Source organism: Antedon bifida, chromosome 5, assembly GCF_963402885.1.
Source record: "Antedon bifida chromosome 5, ecAntBifi1.1, whole genome shotgun sequence".
NCBI classification, from domain to species: domain Eukaryota; kingdom Metazoa; phylum Echinodermata; class Crinoidea; order Comatulida; family Antedonidae; genus Antedon; species Antedon bifida.
In genome coordinates this window covers 26,459,793-26,479,594 of record NC_136230.1, presented here as the reverse complement: position 1 = coordinate 26,479,594, position 19,802 = coordinate 26,459,793, and the positions used below count along the sequence as shown (strand labels likewise).

The 19,802-nt window shown below is 33.5% G+C and overlaps 1 protein-coding gene across 1 annotated transcript; it reads left to right on the top strand.

Moving 5' to 3' along the window:
• The first annotated feature begins 2,980 nt into the window (after positions 1–2,980).
• Positions 2,981–18,643, top strand: LOC144843463 (uncharacterized). The gene is made up of 19 exons (XM_078700247.1): positions 2,981–3,085; positions 3,863–3,914; positions 4,787–4,852; positions 5,021–5,095; positions 5,387–5,518; positions 5,678–5,767; positions 5,928–6,149; positions 6,747–7,217; positions 10,413–10,544; positions 10,704–10,793; positions 10,961–11,182; positions 11,780–12,250; positions 13,318–13,743; positions 14,767–15,237; positions 15,431–15,562; positions 15,722–15,811; positions 15,979–16,200; positions 17,703–17,733; positions 18,261–18,643. Exons 1-18 carry the CDS (start codon positions 3,017–3,019, stop codon positions 17,711–17,713), a joined length of 3,444 nt encoding a protein of 1,147 aa, XP_078556373.1. The 5' UTR covers positions 2,981–3,016; the 3' UTR covers positions 17,714–17,733; positions 18,261–18,643.
• Positions 18,644–19,802: the final 1,159 nt, after the last annotated feature.

Sequence of the window (19,802 nt, the reverse complement as noted above, 5' to 3'; positions counted from 1 at the left end):
CAATGTGAGTAATAATCCGATAAAATTAGCATTATCAATAATACATTAAAATTATCTTTACATCACTTAAGTTTGATTCTCACTAGCGACGCAACGCAATCTACGCAACGTAAGAAAATGCCCTTCCAATCATTGTGTTTGCCCCCGCCTGCGTAAAATCAAACCTGCGATTTTTGCAGCACTGTTGCGTCGTTGGTTCCCACTTGTGATTAGGCCTACGCAATACATCACTTTGATTTGATTTCACACAGGTGGGGGGCAAACCAAATTATTGGAAGGGAATTTTCTTATGTTGCGTAGGTTGCGTTACGTTACGTCGATAGTGGGAACCAAGCTTAAGCCACTAGTTATTGGCAACTAAGTAAGATACTGATAATGTTATGCTACTTAAAACTTACCTTAACTGTGTGCGACTACATTACCGTGTGTTCTATAAAGAATTGATCTCGATCCTTCAGGTTGTGGGACTGGGTTCGTTAACAGACGTGATGCTACAACGAATCATGAACTAGGTCCTAATTGTTACTGCTTTGCAACAGCCTAGATTAGTTTAAGACGTTAGGCTGATCTGAAAAATTTAAAATATGTTATAATGATGACAAGTTTTTAAAATATTTATATGTCTGATTGAACTGCCGTTTAAAATTGAGCGTGGCTTTAATTCTTCGTAATGTTTAGAAAGCAGTTGTATGTGTATATATACCTTTCTACCGTCTTCCACTGCTACAGCCGTTGTACGGGACATGTTGTCAGTTAAAAATGGCCACACTCACTCTCACCTTCAACATTTGATTGGGAAATATCAGTTGATCTTACGGCGCTGCCTTTGCATACTCTTTTGTAAATCATGAGTCACCAGGCCTTACACAAAGAGGTGGCGTGCATACAGTATATCTAACAACCAAGGCAATCTAACAACAGGACACTGAGGTCGCCTTGCCAGGATTGATAGGAACTAGTAACGCGAACGGACCTTTGATCTTATATATGGCTGCGACAAATACCAACAGTACCGTACTATGTACATAGTCTCTGCGGCTCACGGTATCTGTTAAAACCTTATTGTAATATAATGTGTGGAGGTTTTACTGTATTAAAGACTCTACTCGCTTGGTAGATTAAATATCACAGTTGTTTATTCAATAATACGTTATAATACTCAATACGATATAATACAGAATAATGATGGATTGGCCCTGTCGAATCTCTGTTTAAAAAGAGATCATAAGGTCAAATCAACTGTTTTCTTTTGGGGTTCAATTATGGACTAATGGACATTAAAACATCTGGACAATTTCTTCACTGGACATTTCTGGGGCAAATTCGTGAACCCATTTGAATTGTAATACTAAGGTTGATTTTTCAATTATAAATCCATATCATTACATTACATTATCGACATAGCTACACAACACTGCGGTAGACACACTGTTGTACGCGCAGTACTATGTTTTCTGGTTTCTTTTGCTTTACGTTGTTGCGCGAAATCAAACTGATTTGATTTCCCGTAGCGATGTTTGCAGCACTGTTACGCCGTCGTTACGTTGAGCTATAGTGAGAACCACGCTTAACGCTTAAAAAAATTACCGTCATTTTTCACATTTCGTAAGCCACTTCCAGTTCTGTAATTATTGTTTATTTTATATCTTTAGGCTATGTGGCCAAGGATTACCAATATTAAATGCATTTACTGCCCTATCAGATAGGTGGTAGTCTCCCCACTTGTAATTACGCAATACAGCACTTTGCGTCGATACGTCGCTGCGTTACGTTGCGTTGCGTTCTAGTTGGAAACACGCTTTATGTTACGAATGACTCATGAATAGTCTATGATGGCGTTTTTGCCTGTTTCAACAACGGTTTTTCCCCAATATCGAATACTGACATATCTATTCGAGCATACAGAGTTTACAGATCAAGAAAGCGAACCAACTCTGACCTATCAATAATTTACACGAAGAGTTTAAGATGGTCACGGCTGGGTTACGCAACTTTGTGATGTCGGGTCTTCGGCTCACCAATATGACAACAACAAATAATCATAATAAACAGTAAACCTACATAAATACAATTCAAATGTGCCACTTATTAATAATTAAATTAACTGAATTTAATAATATAACATTTTCTGTATTTTGATGTTTGCTTTATATCCTAACAATTGAACATTTTAAACTTTGGATTTCAACACTAGAAAAAGTACCTTCGAAATGTTCATCTTTAATTTTAACAATTATCGCATTTTAATATCATATATAAATAAAATACGAATGTACTAGTAATACATTTAAGTAAACCTTTATTAAAATAATAATAATAAATATAATTTAATAATAAATTATGGAATTGTCTAGCGGCATTTACTCATACGTTTGAAGTTTTTAATTTTATTTTAAACACACAGAAACATACTGTTTTTTTTCGTTGTGAATTTATATATACATATACACATATTTTATAATACATAATTACCATATTTTCCACATGCAATCAAAACAAACTTATTTATTATTAAAATAATGTTTATACTATGCGCTCTACAACGCAATATAAACTAATAAAAAAAATCGTAAAATAATAATTAATTCTTGAGTTTTAATGTCTAGAACCATCTGTATCAATACTAATATTTATATTTATATAATATTTTTTTCATATTTGTTTTTGTTAGCACTTATGTACAAAATATGTACTGTAAACTCATAAAAAAAAAAATACAATTATTGGAACGATACACGTGCATTTAATTTAGGCATTAATAAAATAAATTCAATAATAAAACTAAAATCAAATACAAAATACAAACATTACATTGGTTTGCAATATAATAAGAAATCTGATTTTGTTTATTTTGCCATATCAACAGTAATAAAATGAAAATAATATAACGTAAAATAATACTCCACATCTGTTAGAAAGTTACCGGTACAGTATATATAACAAAACAGGATCGGCTGTACATTCACATTCCATCAAATTCATTCGTTTGAAGGTGTACTGAAAACTACTAATAAAAATGAAGATCTTAAAATGTACTGTCGTTTTAGTCTGTTGTCTGATTTTGCTAACGGAAGCAAAGATACCGGTAAGGCCATATAGTCTTAAGCCTAGTCACAGTAGAAAACTTTAGTTGTTCGCAAACTTAGACGTTTGCTTGCGTAAGACTTAGTCTACAATAAAAAACACTATTCTTGCCAAACTTTATAAGTTTGCCAATTACCGACGTTTGCTTGTATAAGTCTGTTTAATTTTCGACTTATATATATATACAGATTTGTCCTACAAGAAAGTAAATAATGTAGAAATATTGCAATTAGCTAATTTCTGTTATTATTATATATTTTTAATTGTTTTCTATTCTTGCTTGTGTAAGCCTAGTCTACACTAGAACACTTTTCATGGCAAACATCTAAATCCTGTTTTCCTGTCGACGTTATTCGATGCTATCGTTAACAATAATCGGCGATCTTCTACGTAAACATTGAAATGTTAACGATTTACAGGAAAAGGTACTCGCTATCGTTATCATTTCAACTTGATCGTTTTCAAATGATCGTCATTAACGATCAACGACGTGGCGTCGAATAACGTCGACAGGAAAACAGGCTTAAGTTTGTCAATTACCGACGTTTGCATGTGTAAGTCTGTCTAATTTTCGACGTATTATATACATACAGATTTGTCCTAAAAGAAAGTAACTAATGCAGGAATATTGCAATTAGCTAATTCCTGTTATTATTATATATTTTTAATTGGCTTCTTTTCTTAAAAATATATAATTGGATATTTTGATATCTTCCTGTCTCCCTGACCAGTTTTCTAAACTAATAATTATATATTTCAAATTATAATTATTATAAAGGCCAAAGTGAAAAATGGCGGATTGACCTGGAACTTCTTTTTCGGCGACAAATGTAAGTTTATGTTATTTAGAGCATTACAATTTTATTTTCTTTATTTTCTTTTCCTGCACATTGCTCTTGAGAATAAAAAAATCGTATTTTGAATTTCTTATCCACACACTTGACCGATTTTCACTATCTTTCACTAAATTATAAAAATGTTATCTTCAATTTTCAGAAAAGTGGGTCTAAACAATTTTTTTTCTTGATCTAATAACAGAAAATAAACAAGTACAAATAGAGTATTCTCTACGATGTTTCGCAAACGCTCTGCTTGGCTTTTTAAGTTAGTCAGTCTGAACTAATGTCACCATAGTTATTATTTAAAAATAAATTAACTTTGTCAAAAATCGATGTAAAGGTTCTACAAGTTATTCGCGATTTAAATATGTAGGCCTATTGTACCCCTGACTATAAAAATAATTTTATACAATTTTTGTTGTTAGATAGGCTATACCATTTTATTGTCACACAATAGTTAGCCACTTTGACCAAAAATTGGATAGAAAAAAAAAAGATTTACCTGAAAAATCAATAATTTAAAGCAAACAATGCCATGTACATGGCTGCAGTCGCGTGCTCAAGTTAGTGTTTTCCGACCGACCAACCGACCGACATGAGCTGGTAAATGTAAAAATATTCAAATTGACTGGAAGTCAATGGAATTTTGGTTGAATTTAATTGTTTATAAAGTTGTTTTTTTTTTTTATTAAAATTGCGAAATGGCCTATTCAAAGCCTTTTTTAATCTAAATTGTTCATGTTGTTGCCAACACGAACTTCAGCACCTCTCAGTATGATTGGTAAAATGAAAATAATGGTTGTTATTATGGTATCCACAAAGGTTTCCTTGTAGTAATAGAAAAATGCATTTTGTAATTTCAGTGGCACATTTTTTAGAGGCTAAACAGAATTGTACAAAAAATGTTGGGGAAACAACTACTCCCTCCAGTAAGTATCATCTATTATATAACACCTAAATAAATTTCTGTCATTTGATTGGACGATTGTGGGTCACATGGCGTGCAATAGTACGAGATCTCTTTACATAAACGCATTTAATTACATTGTTGTGTTGTGTTGTATTTTCTTTTCTTTTTTCTATTTCCTTTTTTATAGGCGGAGAAAGAATGACAGAAAAAATTACACCAACTAGTAAGCCTACAGATACAATTCCACACATTCAGAGATATTGTAATTTACAAATAAGTAGAAAAAAATGAATATTTACAAAATTACAAAAAAATATATTTATTTTTTTTATAGGCGGAGAAAAAATTACAGAAGAAATTACACTATCTAGTAAGCCTACAGGTAAAATTCCACACATTCAGAGATATTGTAATTTACAAATAAAACAACTGAAGATGCATATTTTGTTTTATAAAACGTCGCAGGTATGTATACCGTTGACTATGTCTTTTCCATTGTAATTATTTTGCACGGTGTAATAAAACGTCTGTATAATATGGTTTGTGATTTTAGTAAACGTGAGAGTTACAGAGTTTGTAGAAGCTAAACAGAGTTCTAATTATGGTTCTTCTGGAGCTGTTGCTGGTAGAGCCATCGATGGAAAAACCGACGGAAACTTTGGGAAAAAGACGTGTACCCACACCCGTAAGTACAATGCAACATGGATATACACATTTTATACCATATTTTCGTATTATTATGAAATTGATCTTAGTCGAAATAGTTTATTATTACATTTTTAAAGCCAGAATAAATTGTAAAATGATTGAATAAAAGTAACTGATTTGTTTAATTTTTCCATAGAGAATTCTAGAAATCCTTGGTGGTATGTTGATTTAGGATCACCCATTCCTATTTCAAAGATTGTGATATATAACAGAGAAGACTGTTGTGGTAAGGACAAGTTAAAAAATGTTTAGCAAAAACAAAAATAACATTTAACGTAATTTTACAGCTTTACTATTATATTTTACTAGTATTAGGCTACTTTTATTCTTTTATCTTTTAACATAATTGTACTTACCCAGTATGTCCATTTTGTCTAACTAAATAGGTAATAGGCTGAGAGATGCTAAAGTTCGTGTTGGGAACAACAACGTTCCACCTTTTGATAAAGGAAATGCCCAATGTGGAGCTACTCTATCGACATCCATGATTCGTACAAATCCTATTGAAATTGTGTGTAGCCCACCAATCACAGGACAGTACGTCAGTATATATCTTCCTCGACGGGAATTTCTCACTCTTTGTGAAGTAGAACTATATACAGATAGAAGTAAGAATGTATAATTTATAGCCTAAATCAAAAGTAAATCGTGGTGGGATGGGGTGCAACAGTAAAACTGTGCCATAGACAGCCGTGTAAACATGATTCATTAAACCAATTTGTTATTTTGGTTGGTGGTGACTAAATTATTCAAAATTGTGACTACAGTATGTATAATGCCCATTATATTGACCGTGCTATTTCACGAATGTAAAATGTTTTATATTACATTGCGGTAGTGATATCGAGTGTTATGCGAAATGCAATAATATGAGTTAGAGAAGGTTGTAATCAAATTTTAACATTGCGACCAGTGATAGAAAATGCCCATACACTACAATTTTAAACTGCATAGTCACGTGTCAGACAAGACAATTTTCATGAATAAATTACACTATCTAGTAGACCTAAAGGTAAAATGACACACATTCAGAGATATTGTAATTTACAAATAAAACAACTGAAGTTGTAATAAAATGCATATTTACACAATTACAAAAATGAGCAGGATTGACAATAACGCATACATGTTGAATCGATAAACTATCTATTATCTAAGAGAATTGATAATGAAATAAATGTTTCGATTGTTGATTAATATTACAGCTGACTATTGCAGTGCAGGTTGGCAAGTTAAAAATCGTGGTGGACCTGACTCTAATGGCTGGACAATGGTATCGCCAGATCAAATGTTTTCTTGTAGTGGCCAAGTTACAAGTTGGTCATACCAAGGCAAAAGAAAATCGCCATTTAAAGCTATTGTATTTAGGCAGATAGAAGGTTCAAACTCGAAATTTAAGATTGTGGGTATCAATAACATACCAGCTGGTGACGCTAACAAAGAAGTTACTTATAGAATACCTGTAAGTGAACGAATTACAGTAGAATCAGGCGATATGATAGGATGGTCATTTGGTCCAGGAGTGTTAACATACAATTCTGGAGGAGATTCTTTGGTCAGATGGGTTGGTGGTAATTTGCATACTAAATTGGCTGACGACCAAGTACATAATATAAATGGTGGTGTAGGGAAACGTGAATACTCCATTAAGGCTCAAGTCGGAGGGGTTACAGGAGGTAGACAAGTTAACTTTTCTTACGAAATTTTATAGAATAGTCTCAGAAAATACTTAGTACTATCCTTATAATATTATGTATTCCAGATGTATAGGTTAGCGTTAATAATTGCCAAGTGCGGATAACCCCTTGTTATTGTCACGACCTTTTTTTTTTGGTTATCCGCACTTGACGGATACTTGGTTATCCGCACTTGGCGGATAACCCCTTGTTATTGTTACGATCTTATTTTGTTTCTTTCTTATTCTTCTTTCTTTCCCAGAATTTTGTTGCCCGTGTATCTCTAAATCTTCTCAAAATAACATTGTATAACTTTATCAAAAGATTGACCTCTATCTGAAGATGTCGTAATAAGGTTTTCGGTCCCGTCAGTTACGCGCGATTTTATGAATTTCAATGATTAATCATAGATTAAAAACCAAGTCATTTTGTATTGACATTTGGTGAAAATTTAAGTCATATCAAGGGCAAACTTTAAAAATGGCATGTTTCACGGAAAGTTACGCGCGCACGCGCGTTAAAAAAATTATAAAATGCGAAAAATTAATTTCTAATCAACTTTTTACGCGTTTCATGTCATTTTGAGCATGTTAAAAAAACACACTAAAATTGTTTCAAAGGCATAATCGTTTTTCTGTGCGCAATATTCTAACGTATGACGTGCACGTGGCGTTTGCGCTGCAGATAACCTAGCTCGTCCGTAGTGACGAGTTCAAATCTAGTTGATTTTGGATTTATCTATATGTGATCATATCATTTAAACTATACGGTGCTAATATATTTTATATATTTTCTTTCTTTTTTATGAAACAAAATAGACAAGGGTGGTAAGTTGATTTTGTCATTTTAAACCTTGAGTTTATGTAGTATATTATATTTTGAATCTCTATCTATTATTATATAGATATATATTAAATATATTTTGTAATGCGTTTAGCTTTTACCCAAGCCCATGTTCTCGTCGTTAATTTAAAAATTAATATTTTTTAGTTTGATAGTTCAAATAATATGAATTAATACATACAAAACTTTCATTTTTCTAAATTTTTACTGTATTGACATTTAGCATGTGTGGTTTTTAAGACGGACACAAGATATAATTATCAATACCTTCCTAAGCTTGAGGCCGGGGTAACACGCTTTGAATTTGCCGTAAAGGCAAGTAACGACGTCCACATTGCTCTATCAGCCAAGCAACAAGACCAATCCGAAATGTACGAGATTGTAATCGGTGGTTGGGGTAACAAGAAATCGGTAATTCGACGTTGCAAGCAATGTTCCCATCAAATTGAAGTAAGAAATACAGATGGATTTGTTAGTCGTCAAACTTATAAAAACATGTGGATTACATTTGAAAATGGTCTCATTCAAGTCGGTTACCAATGGAAAAAAGCGTTTATGAAATGGCATGATAAGAGAGCACTCTCTGTCGGATATATAGGTTTTACCACAGGCTGGGGAAGTGATGGTGTGTTCCGATTCTGCGATGTGGGTAAGATTTTAATTTGATACCATGATAAACACACTGAATAGGTGCTAAATAATGTTACTGAAATAATCATGTTCAGTTTTTAAATGTCTATGCAGCCGTTTTGGATGTTCAAACGGTCGACAACCGTCATCTTTCTCAAAACGTGAATTCTTTCTCACTTTTTAGCCAGTAGTAATAAAATGTTCATTCTGAAATGTTTCAGAACATAATATGTTCACCAAAAGAACTTAGTAGTTAGTTAGTAATAATGAAATATTTGTTGTAGGATTATCGCAGATAAATACATGTGAAGGGAAAACTGGAACTATTTCCTGCGAACCACAGCATTCACTTAAGATCTACTATGGTTTTTACGGTCGCAGCAATAGCCGCGTGTGTCCCAACGGACCGACGAAAAACACTGATTGTTCCGCAAGGAGTGCAGAAAACGAGATAACAAGACGTTGTGAAGGAAAACAACAGTGTACAATTCCCTCGTCCAATTCTGTGTTCGGAGATCCATGCAGAGGAACCCATAAATACATGAGGGTTTACTACAATTGTGAACGTAAGCTGAACCAAATCATTGGTGGAGGCTCATTCTTTCGGAAAAAATTGTTTTGGGATTTATATGTGGAAACTCTATTATTCTTTTTATTCTAATGTGATATAGGCCTACCTTCCCTAAGTTTTACGGGTGGGTATGTAGCCTACTGCATTTGTGTTGATATGATAAAATGATAAATACCAAAAAGTAATGGTAAACATGTTTTTGTTGCTCATTCACTGTAATTTTAAACTGCATGTGTCAGACAAGGGATACAGGGCATTTTCATGAATAAATTACACCATCTAGTAGGCCTAAAGGTAAAATGGCACACATTCAGAGATATAGACATTGACAAATAAAACAACTGAAGTTGTAATAAAATGCATATTTACACAATTACAAAAATTAGCAGGATTGACAATAACGCATACATGTTGAATCGATAAACTATCTATTATCTAAGAGAATTGATAATGAAATAAATGTTTCGATTGTTGATTAATATTACAGCTGACTATTGCAGTGCAGGTTGGCAAGTTAAAAATCGTGGTGGTCCTGACTCTAATGGCTGGACAATGGTATCGCCAGATCAAATGTTTTCTTGTAGTGGCCAAGTTACAAGTTGGTCATACCAAGGCAAAAGAAAATCGCCATTTAAAGCTATTGTATTTAGGCAGATAAAAGGTTCAAACTCGAAATTTAAGATTGTGGGTATCAATAACATACCAGCTGGTGACGCTAACAAAGAAGTTACTTATAGAATACCTGAAAGTGAACGAATTACAGTAGAATCCGGCGATATGATTGGATGGTCATTTGATAAAGGAGTGTTAACATACAATTCTGGAGGAGATTCTTTGGTCAGATGGGTTGGTGGTAATTTGCATACTAAATTGGCTGACGACCAAGTACATAATATAAATGGTGGTGTAGGGAAACGTGAATATTCCATTAAGGCTCAAGTCGGAGGGGTTACAGGAGGTAGACAAGTTAACTTCTCTAACTAAATTTTATAGAATAGTCTCAGAAAATATTTAGTACTATCCTTATACTATTATATATACGTTCCAGATGTATAGGCTAGCGTTAATAATTTAATATTTGTTTCGTTTTTTTCTAATTATTTTGCATAGAATAATAAAACTGTATTACATTTTTGCGAATTAAATTGTAGTGAATGTGAGAGTTACAGAGTTTGTAGAAGCTAAACAGAGTTCTAATTATGGTTCTTCTGGAGCTGTTGCTGGTAGAGCCATCGATGGAAAAACCGACGGAAACTTTGGGAAAAAGACGTGTACCCACACCCGTAAGTACAATGCAACATGGATATACACATTTTATACCATATTTTCGTATTATTATGAAATTGATCTTAGTCGAAATAGTCTATTATTACATTTTTAAAGCCAGAATAAATTGTAAAATGACTGAATAGAAGTAACTGATTTGTTTAATTTTTCCATAGAGAATTCTAGAAATCCTTGGTGGTATGTTGATTTAGGATCACCCATTCCTATTTCAAAGATTGTGATATATAACAGAGAAGACTGTTGTGGTAAGGACAAGTTAAAAAATGTTTAGCAAAAACAAAAATAACATTTAACGTAATTTTACAGCTTTACTATTATATTTTACTAGTATTTGGCTACCTTTATTCTTTTTAAAGATATCTTTTAACATAATTGTACTTACCCAGTATGTCCATTTTGTCTAACTAACTAGGTAATAGGCTGAGAGATGCTAAAGTTCGTGTTGGGAACAACAACGTTCCACCTTTTGATAAAGGAAATGCCCAATGTGGAGCTACTCTATCGACATCCATGATTCGTACAAATCCTATTGAAATTGTGTGTAGCCCACCAATCACAGGACAGTACGTCAGTATATATCTTCCTCGACGGGAATTTCTCACTCTTTGTGAAGTAGAACTATATACAGATAGAAGTAAGAATGTATAATTTATAGCCTAAATCAAAAGTAAATCGTGGTGGGATGGGGTGCAACAGTAAAACTGTGCCATAGACAGCCGTGTAAACATGATTCATTAAACCAATTTGTTATTTTGGTTGGTGGTGACTAAATTATTCAAAATTGTGACTACAGTATGTATAATGCCCATTATATTGACCGTGCTATTTCACGAATGTAAAATGTTTTATATTACATTGCGGTAGTGATATCGAGTGTTATGCGAAATGCAATAATATGAGTTAGAGAAGGTTGTAATCAAATTTTAACATTGCGACCAGTGATAGAAAATGCCCATACACTACAATTTTAAACTGCATAGTCACGTGTCAGACAAGACAATTTTCATGAATAAATTACACTATCTAGTAGACCTAAAGGTAAAATGACACACATTCAGAGATATTGTAATTTACAAATAAAACAACTGAAGTTGTAATAAAATGCATATTTACACAATTACAAAAATGAGCAGGATTGACAATAACGCATACATGTTGAATCGATAAACTATCTATTATCTAAGAGAATTGATAATGAAATAAATGTTTCGATTGTTGATTAATATTACAGCTGACTATTGCAGTGCAGGTTGGCAAGTTAAAAATCGTGGTGGACCTGACTCTAATGGCTGGACAATGGTATCGCCAGATCAAATGTTTTCTTGTAGTGGCCAAGTTACAAGTTGGTCATACCAAGGCAAAAGAAAATCGCCATTTAAAGCTATTGTATTTAGGCAGATAAAAGGTTCAAACTCGAAATTTAAGATTGTGGGTATCAATAACATACCAGCTGGTGACGCTAACAAAGAAGTTACTTATAGAATACCTGTAAGTGAACGAATTACAGTAGAATCAGGCGATATGATAGGATGGTCATTTGGTCCAGGAGTGTTAACATACAATTCTGGAGGAGATTCTTTGGTCAGATGGGTTGGTGGTAATTTGCATACTAAATTGGCTGACGACCAAGTACATAATATAAATGGTGGTGTAGGGAAACGTGAATACTCCATTAAGGCTCAAGTCGGAGGGGTTACAGGAGGTAGACAAGTTAACTTTTCTTACGAAATTTTATAGAATAGTCTCAGAAAATACTTAGTACTATCCTTATAATATTATGTATTCCAGATGTATAGGTTAGCGTTAATAATTGCCAAGTGCGGATAACCCCTTGTTATTGTCACGACCTTTTTTTTTTTGGTTATCCGCACTTGACGGATACTTGGTTATCCGCACTTGGCGGATAACCCCTTGTTATTGTTACGATCTTATTTTGTTTCTTTCTTATTCTTCTTTCTTTCCCAGAATTTTGTTGCCCGTGTATCTCTAAATCTTCTCAAAATAACATTGTATAACTTTATCAAAAGATTGACCTCTATCTGAAGATGTCGTAATAAGGTTTTCGGTCCCGTCAGTTACGCGCGATTTTATGAATTTCAATGATTAATCATAGATTAAAAACCAAGTCATTTTGTATTGACATTTGGTGAAAATTTAAGTCATATCAAGGGCAAACTTTAAAAATGGCATGTTTCACGGAAAGTTACGCGCGCACGCGCGTTAAAAAAATTATAAAATGCGAAAAATTAATTTCTAATCAACTTTTTACGCGTTTCATGTCATTTTGAGCATGTTAAAAAAACACACTAAAATTGTTTCAAAGGCATAATCGTTTTTCTGTGCGCAATATTCTAACGTATGACGTGCACGTGGCGTTTGCGCTGCAGATAACCTAGCTCGTCCGTAGTGACGAGTTCAAATCTAGTTGATTTTGGATTTATCTATATGTGATCATATCATTTAAACTATACGGTGCTAATATATTTTATATATTTTCTTTCTTTTTTATGAAACAAAATAGACAAGGGTGGTAAGTTGATTTTGTCATTTTAAACCTTGAGTTTATGTAGTATATTATATTTTGAATCTCTATCTATTATTATATAGATATATATTAAATATATTTTGTAATGCGTTTAGCTTTTACCCAAGCCCATGTTCTCGTCGTTAATTTAAAAATTAATATTTTTTAGTTTGATAGTTCAAATAATATGAATTAATACATACAAAACTTTCATTTTTCTAAATTTTTACTGTATTGACATTTAGCATGTGTGGTTTTTAAGACGGACACAAGATATAATTATCAATACCTTCCTAAGCTTGAGGCCGGGGTAACACGCTTTGAATTTGCCGTAAAGGCAAGTAACGACGTCCACATTGCTCTATCAGCCAAGCAACAAGACCAATCCGAAATGTACGAGATTGTAATCGGTGGTTGGGGTAACAAGAAATCGGTAATTCGACGTTGCAAGCAATGTTCCCATCAAATTGAAGTAAGAAATACAGATGGATTTGTTAGTCGTCAAACTTATAAAAACATGTGGATTACATTTGAAAATGGTCTCATTCAAGTCGGTTACCAATGGAAAAAAGCGTTTATGAAATGGCATGATAAGAGAGCACTCTCTATCGGATATATAGGTTTTACCACAGGCTGGGGAAGTGATGGTGTGTTCCGATTCTGCGATGTGGGTAAGATTTTAATTTGATACCTGAATAGGCGCTAAATAATGTTACTGAAATAATCATGTTCAGTTTTTAAATGTCTATGCAGCCGTTTTGAATGTTCAAACGATCGACAACCGTCATCTTTCTCAAAACGTGAATTCTTTCTCACTTTTTAGCCAGTAGTAATAAAATGTTCTTTTGAAATGTTTCAGAACATAATATGTTCACCAAAAGAACTTGTTAGTAATAATGAAATATTTGTTGTAGGATTATCGCAGATAAATACATGTGAAGGGAAAACTGGAACTATTTCCTGCGAACCACAGCATTCACTTAAGATCTACTATGGTTTTTACGGTCGCAGCAATAGCCGCGTGTGTCCCAACGGACCGACGAAAAACACTGATTGTTCCGCAAGGAGTGCAGAAAACGAGATAACAAGACGTTGTGAAGGAAACAACAGTGTACAATTCCCTCGTCCAATTCTGTGTTCGGAGATCCATGCAGAGGAACCCATAAATACATGCGGGTTTACTACAATTGTGAACGTAAGCTGAACCAAATCATTGGTGGTGGCTCATTCTTTCGGAAAAAATTGTTTTGGGATGTATATGTGGAAACTCTATTATTCTTTTTATTCTAATATGATATAGGCCTACCTTCCCTAAGTTTTACGGGTGGGTATGTAGGCTACTGCATTTGTGTTGATATGATGAAATGATAAATACCAAAAAGTAATGGTAAACATGTTTTTGTTGCTCATTCACTGCAATTTTAAACTGCATGTGTCAGACAAGGGATACAGGGCATTTTCATGAATAAGAGGAATTACGTCACCATCTAGTAGGCTAAAAGTAAAATGGCACACATTCAGAGATATAGACATTGACAAATAAAACAACTGAAATAGTAATAAAATGCATATTTACACAATTACAAAAATTAGCAGGATTGACAATAACGCATACATGTTGAATCGATAAACTATCTATTATCTAAGAGAATTGATAATGAAATAAATGTTTCGATTGTTGATTAATTTTACAGCTGACTATTGCAGTGCAGGTTGGCAAGTTAAAAATCGTGGTGGTCCTGACTCTAATGGCTGGACAATGGTATCACCAGATCAAATGTTTTCTTGTAGTGGCCAAGTTACAAGTTGGTCATACCAAGGCAAAAGAAAATCGCCATTTAAAGCTATTGTATTTCGGCAGATAAAAGGTTCAAACTCGAAATTTAAGATTGTGGGTATCAATAACATACCAGCTGGTGACGCTATCAAAGAAGTTACTTATAGAATACCTGAAAGTGAACGAATTACAGTAGAATCCGGCGATATGATTGGATGGTCATTTGATAAAGGAGTGTTAACATACAATTCTGGAGGAGATTCTTTGGTCAGATGGGTTGGTGGTAATTTGCATACTAAATTGGCTGACGACCAAGTACATAATATAAATGGTGGTGTAGGGAAACGTGAATATTCCATTAAGGCTCAAGTCGGAGGGGTTACAGGAGGTAGACAAGTTAACTTCTCTAACTAAATTTTATAGAATAGTCTCAGAAAATATTTAGTACTATCCTTATACTATTATATATACGTTCCAGATGTATAGGCTAGCGTTAGTAATTTAATATTTGTTTCGTTTTTTTCTAATTATTTTGCATAGAATAATAAAACTGTATTACATTTTTGCGAATTAAATTGTAGTGAATGTGAGAGTTACAGAGTTTGTAGAAGCTAAACAGAGTTCTAATTATGGTTCTTCTGGAGCTGTTGCTGGTAGAGCCATCGATGGAAAAACCGACGGAAACTTTGGGAAAAAGACGTGTACCCACACCCGTAAGTACAATGCAACATGGATATACACATTTTATACCATATTTTCGTATTATTATGAAATTGATCTTAGTCGAAATAGTCTATTATTACATTTTTAAAGCCAGAATAAATTGTAAAATGACTGAATAGAAGTAACTGATTTGTTTAATTTTTCCATAGAGAATTCTAGAAATCCTTGGTGGTATGTTGATTTAGGATCACCCATTCCTATTTCAAAGATTGTGATATATAACAGAGAAGACTGTTGTGGTAAGGACAAGTTAAAAAATGTTTAGCAAAAACAAAAATAACATTTAACGTAATTTTACAGCTTTACTATTATATTTTACTAGTATTTGGCTACCTTTATTCTTTTTAAAGATATCTTTTAACATAATTGTACTTACCCAGTATGTCCATTTTGTCTAACTAACTAGGTAATAGGCTGAGAGATGCTACAGTTCGTGTTGGGAACAACAACGTTCCACCTTTTGATAAAGGAAATGCCCAATGTGGAGCTACTCTATCGACATCCATGATTCGTACAAATCCTATTGAAATTGTGTGTAGCCCACCAATCACAGGACAGTACGTCAGTATATATCTTCCTCGACGGGAATTCCTCACTCTTTGTGAAGTAGAACTATATACAGATAGAAGTAAGAATGTATAATTTATAGCCTAAATCAAAGGTAAATCGTGGTGGGATGGGGTGCAACAGTAAAACTGTACCATAGACAGCCGTGTAAACATGATTCATTAAACCAATTTGTTATTTTGGTTGGTGGTGACTAAATTATTCAAAATTGTGACTACAGTATGTATAATGCCCATTATATTGACCGTGCTATTTCACGAATGTAAAATGTGTTATATTACATTGCGGTAGCGAAATCGAATGTTATGCGAAATGCAATAATTTGAGTTAGAGAAGGTTGTAATCAAATTTTAACATTGCGACCAGTGATAGAAAATGCCCATAGGTTAGCGTTAATAATTGTTATTGTCACGATCTTTTTCTTGGTTATATCAAGGGAAAACTTTCTATGAATTAAAAATGGCATGTTTCACGGAAAGTTACGCGGGCACGCGCGTTTAAAAATTAAAAATGCGAAAAATCAATTTCTACGCCTTTCATGTCATTTTGAGCATGTTAAAAATGTCCGCGCGCTGCGCAAAATTTGACGCACGTGTGCGTGTTACGCATTTTTCTTCCAGCCTTTTCTAGTAATTTTTTTTAGTAACTTTTAAACAATTTCGACTTAAAATTACGTCATAGTTGGACAATTTCGTTTTTGATGAAAAAGTCAGAATTATGCCTTTTTAGTCGCGTGGACGCGACTCTATAGTTCACTATGTCGGTCGGTCGGTCGGTCTGTCTGTCTGTCGGTCCGGTATCACTATGCGTTTTATCGCTTTCTGATTTTGATCATCGGAGTTGATGAATTGTAAATATCGAATCATGCATCAATATAGCTAACCGGATATTGTGACGTCATCGTATGGCCACTCGAATATAAAATTCTTTTTTTTTGTCTCTTTCGTCATAGCTCATCACTTTAAATAGATCGCATCTCCACTTATCCGTATTCCATATCCCTCCATTTTTAGTCGCGTGGACGCGACTCTATAGTTCACTATGTCGGTCGGTCGGTCTGTCGGTCCGGTATCACTGCGTTTTAGCACGCGACTTATGGCTGTTGGCCTTGTTTTATATTGTCTAGGTCAATCAATTATCTTTCGCATGATTTTTAAAATTGTGATGGTCATTTATTTTCACCTATTCTGCACTGTATGTAGTACGTATACAGTATATAATGTATATACTGTATACACTTAGACGTGACACAAAATAGAGAGCACACTAAAATTGTTTCAATGGCATAATCGTTTTTCTGTGCGCAATATTCTAACGTATGACGTGCACGTGGCGTTTGCGCTGCGGATAACCTAACTCGTCGGTAGTGACGAGTTCAAATCTAGTTTAATATTTGTTTTGTTTTTTGTAATTATTTTGCATAGAATAATGAAACTGTTACATCCCCAACAAATATGGGGGCTGATAGAACATTGGAGTATGGACCACTCTTCCATTCTGGATAATATAATAAGCCTTTCTTTAAAATCTAGGTTAATTATTATTTTACGTTTTTTTTTACAGAATTGGGGTAGGAAGACTGCAGGCTATGTTAGTAAGTAAACATGATATTGGATGCGTTCAGGTTTTGTAATATACCCGGATAAGCTGGTTACCAAAGTTAGTGGTTTTAAGTCAACTTAGCGGGTAAACTAAGCCTGAACGAGTCCATTGATTAAAACAAACTAAATTTAGTTGAAAAACTTGTTTTATTTTAATTCTAAAACTAGACAACTTCAACATTCGAAATCACGATAGTTGGCCCTTATTGCCTTTATAGTAAAGTTTGCAGTTAGTAAAGTTTAATTATATACTTTTTAAAATAATATATGGACACAACTCGAACATTTCTCATTTTATTAACATTTTTACTAATATTCAATTTGTATTAGCCTTTAAATTGGCCACGACCTGCCAAGAGCATTAATTTAATTATAATTATTATTATGGGTTTATAATAAAACCCATAATTTACATCATAATTATTAGTTACATATATATAGGCCTATTGATAAGATTTGCTACAATTGCATATCATTGATTGAAATAAGCAATTATAGACCACAGTGTTATTTGTTTTAGGATATCTTGGTGGAGGGCACTTATGCGCATTAAGGAGCTGGTACAATTAAAACACTGGTTTATCAACTTTCTCACCGGATGAATGGGCGAACGTAAAATAGCGTCAAATACGCTTGGTGTCACCCATGTCAGAAGGATGCATCTTGCGTAGTACAGTATGTCTGGCAAAAGGTCAACAAGTATGATGATCCCAGCTAAACGTACATGCCCTGAAGGCTAGACTCGTAGTACAAATAATGACATGAGGTGAATTATGAAAGGTTATATATCAACGAGGCAAAGCCGAGTTGATATTTAACCTTTCATCATTCACCAAAATGCCATTACTTGTACCATTACACGAATATAAAACATTCATTATTTGTTTTATATAACATCTACATAGATTCCTGTCATTTGAATATGGATTTGGATTATGGATTTTATAAACACACCTACTTTAGTGCTAATTATGTCAACAAACGACCAAACATTTCTAGGTCTAGCAAGGCTAAAACGCCTAGGCTAGGCCTAGCCTATTACTAACAGGCCTAGGCTAGACCTAGTACTAGCTTGGCTGAAAGGCAAAACTTCGACAGACAATTGGAATTCATCTAGGCTAATTATGGTTTTTCCAACGATTCCACGTCTTGTAGAGATGTTCCCATTAATTAATCAAAATCCTAAAAACGATCTAAAGCTAATTTAAATGGCTTTTTGATCTAAATTAGTACATATATCTTTCCAGAAATGTACTATTAAACGATCGTTTAATAGTGCGTACTATTACACGCCATATGACCAACATTCGACCAATTAAATGAATTTATTTAGGTGTTATATAAAAAGTATTATTATATTCTATCTGGATACATTTTTCTTAACAAATGATATCCATTATTAACGGTAGATGATGCTATTGCGTTGTGCTTTAGCGCATAGTTGGCGAAATAAAAACAGGGTTGAAATTGAAATGGCTTCACGAGTAGTGTAGGCTGGTATGTCGTTTATATGAATGTCGTGTATATTTTTTGTTAAAAGCAAACTTTGACTTTATTTCATATCTTGATAATATAAGGAATGAAAAAAAATATGTTGCCATTTTTTCAAAAGACATTTAAAGGACCAAATTCAAGATGGCCGCCAACATTCAAATAACCCTATTAAAAATCAGAATATCACCAATAATACAAATTATAAATGTCCGTTTTGATGGTATTACTGTACCCATTATACAATCTTAACTATGTAAAGCGATTATCTGTCGGCCATCTTGGATTTCAAAATGGCCGCCACTAAAAATTAAATTCTTTAAATAATTTTTTTTAAATATGTGTGCATAAATTGTTGTTTGTACACAATGTTCTAAATTTGTCACTTCTCACAGGATTGTCTAAATATAAGGCTGTCTAAAGTTGTCAATGTTCTCTATATAACAGATATATAATACCCAACTATGACTCTTAAATTAAATAATCGTTCAAAGTTGGAGTTGCAAAAGTATGGAACAACTTACCAATTTATATCAAATATTCAACAACAATTACGTCTAACTAGAGGGTG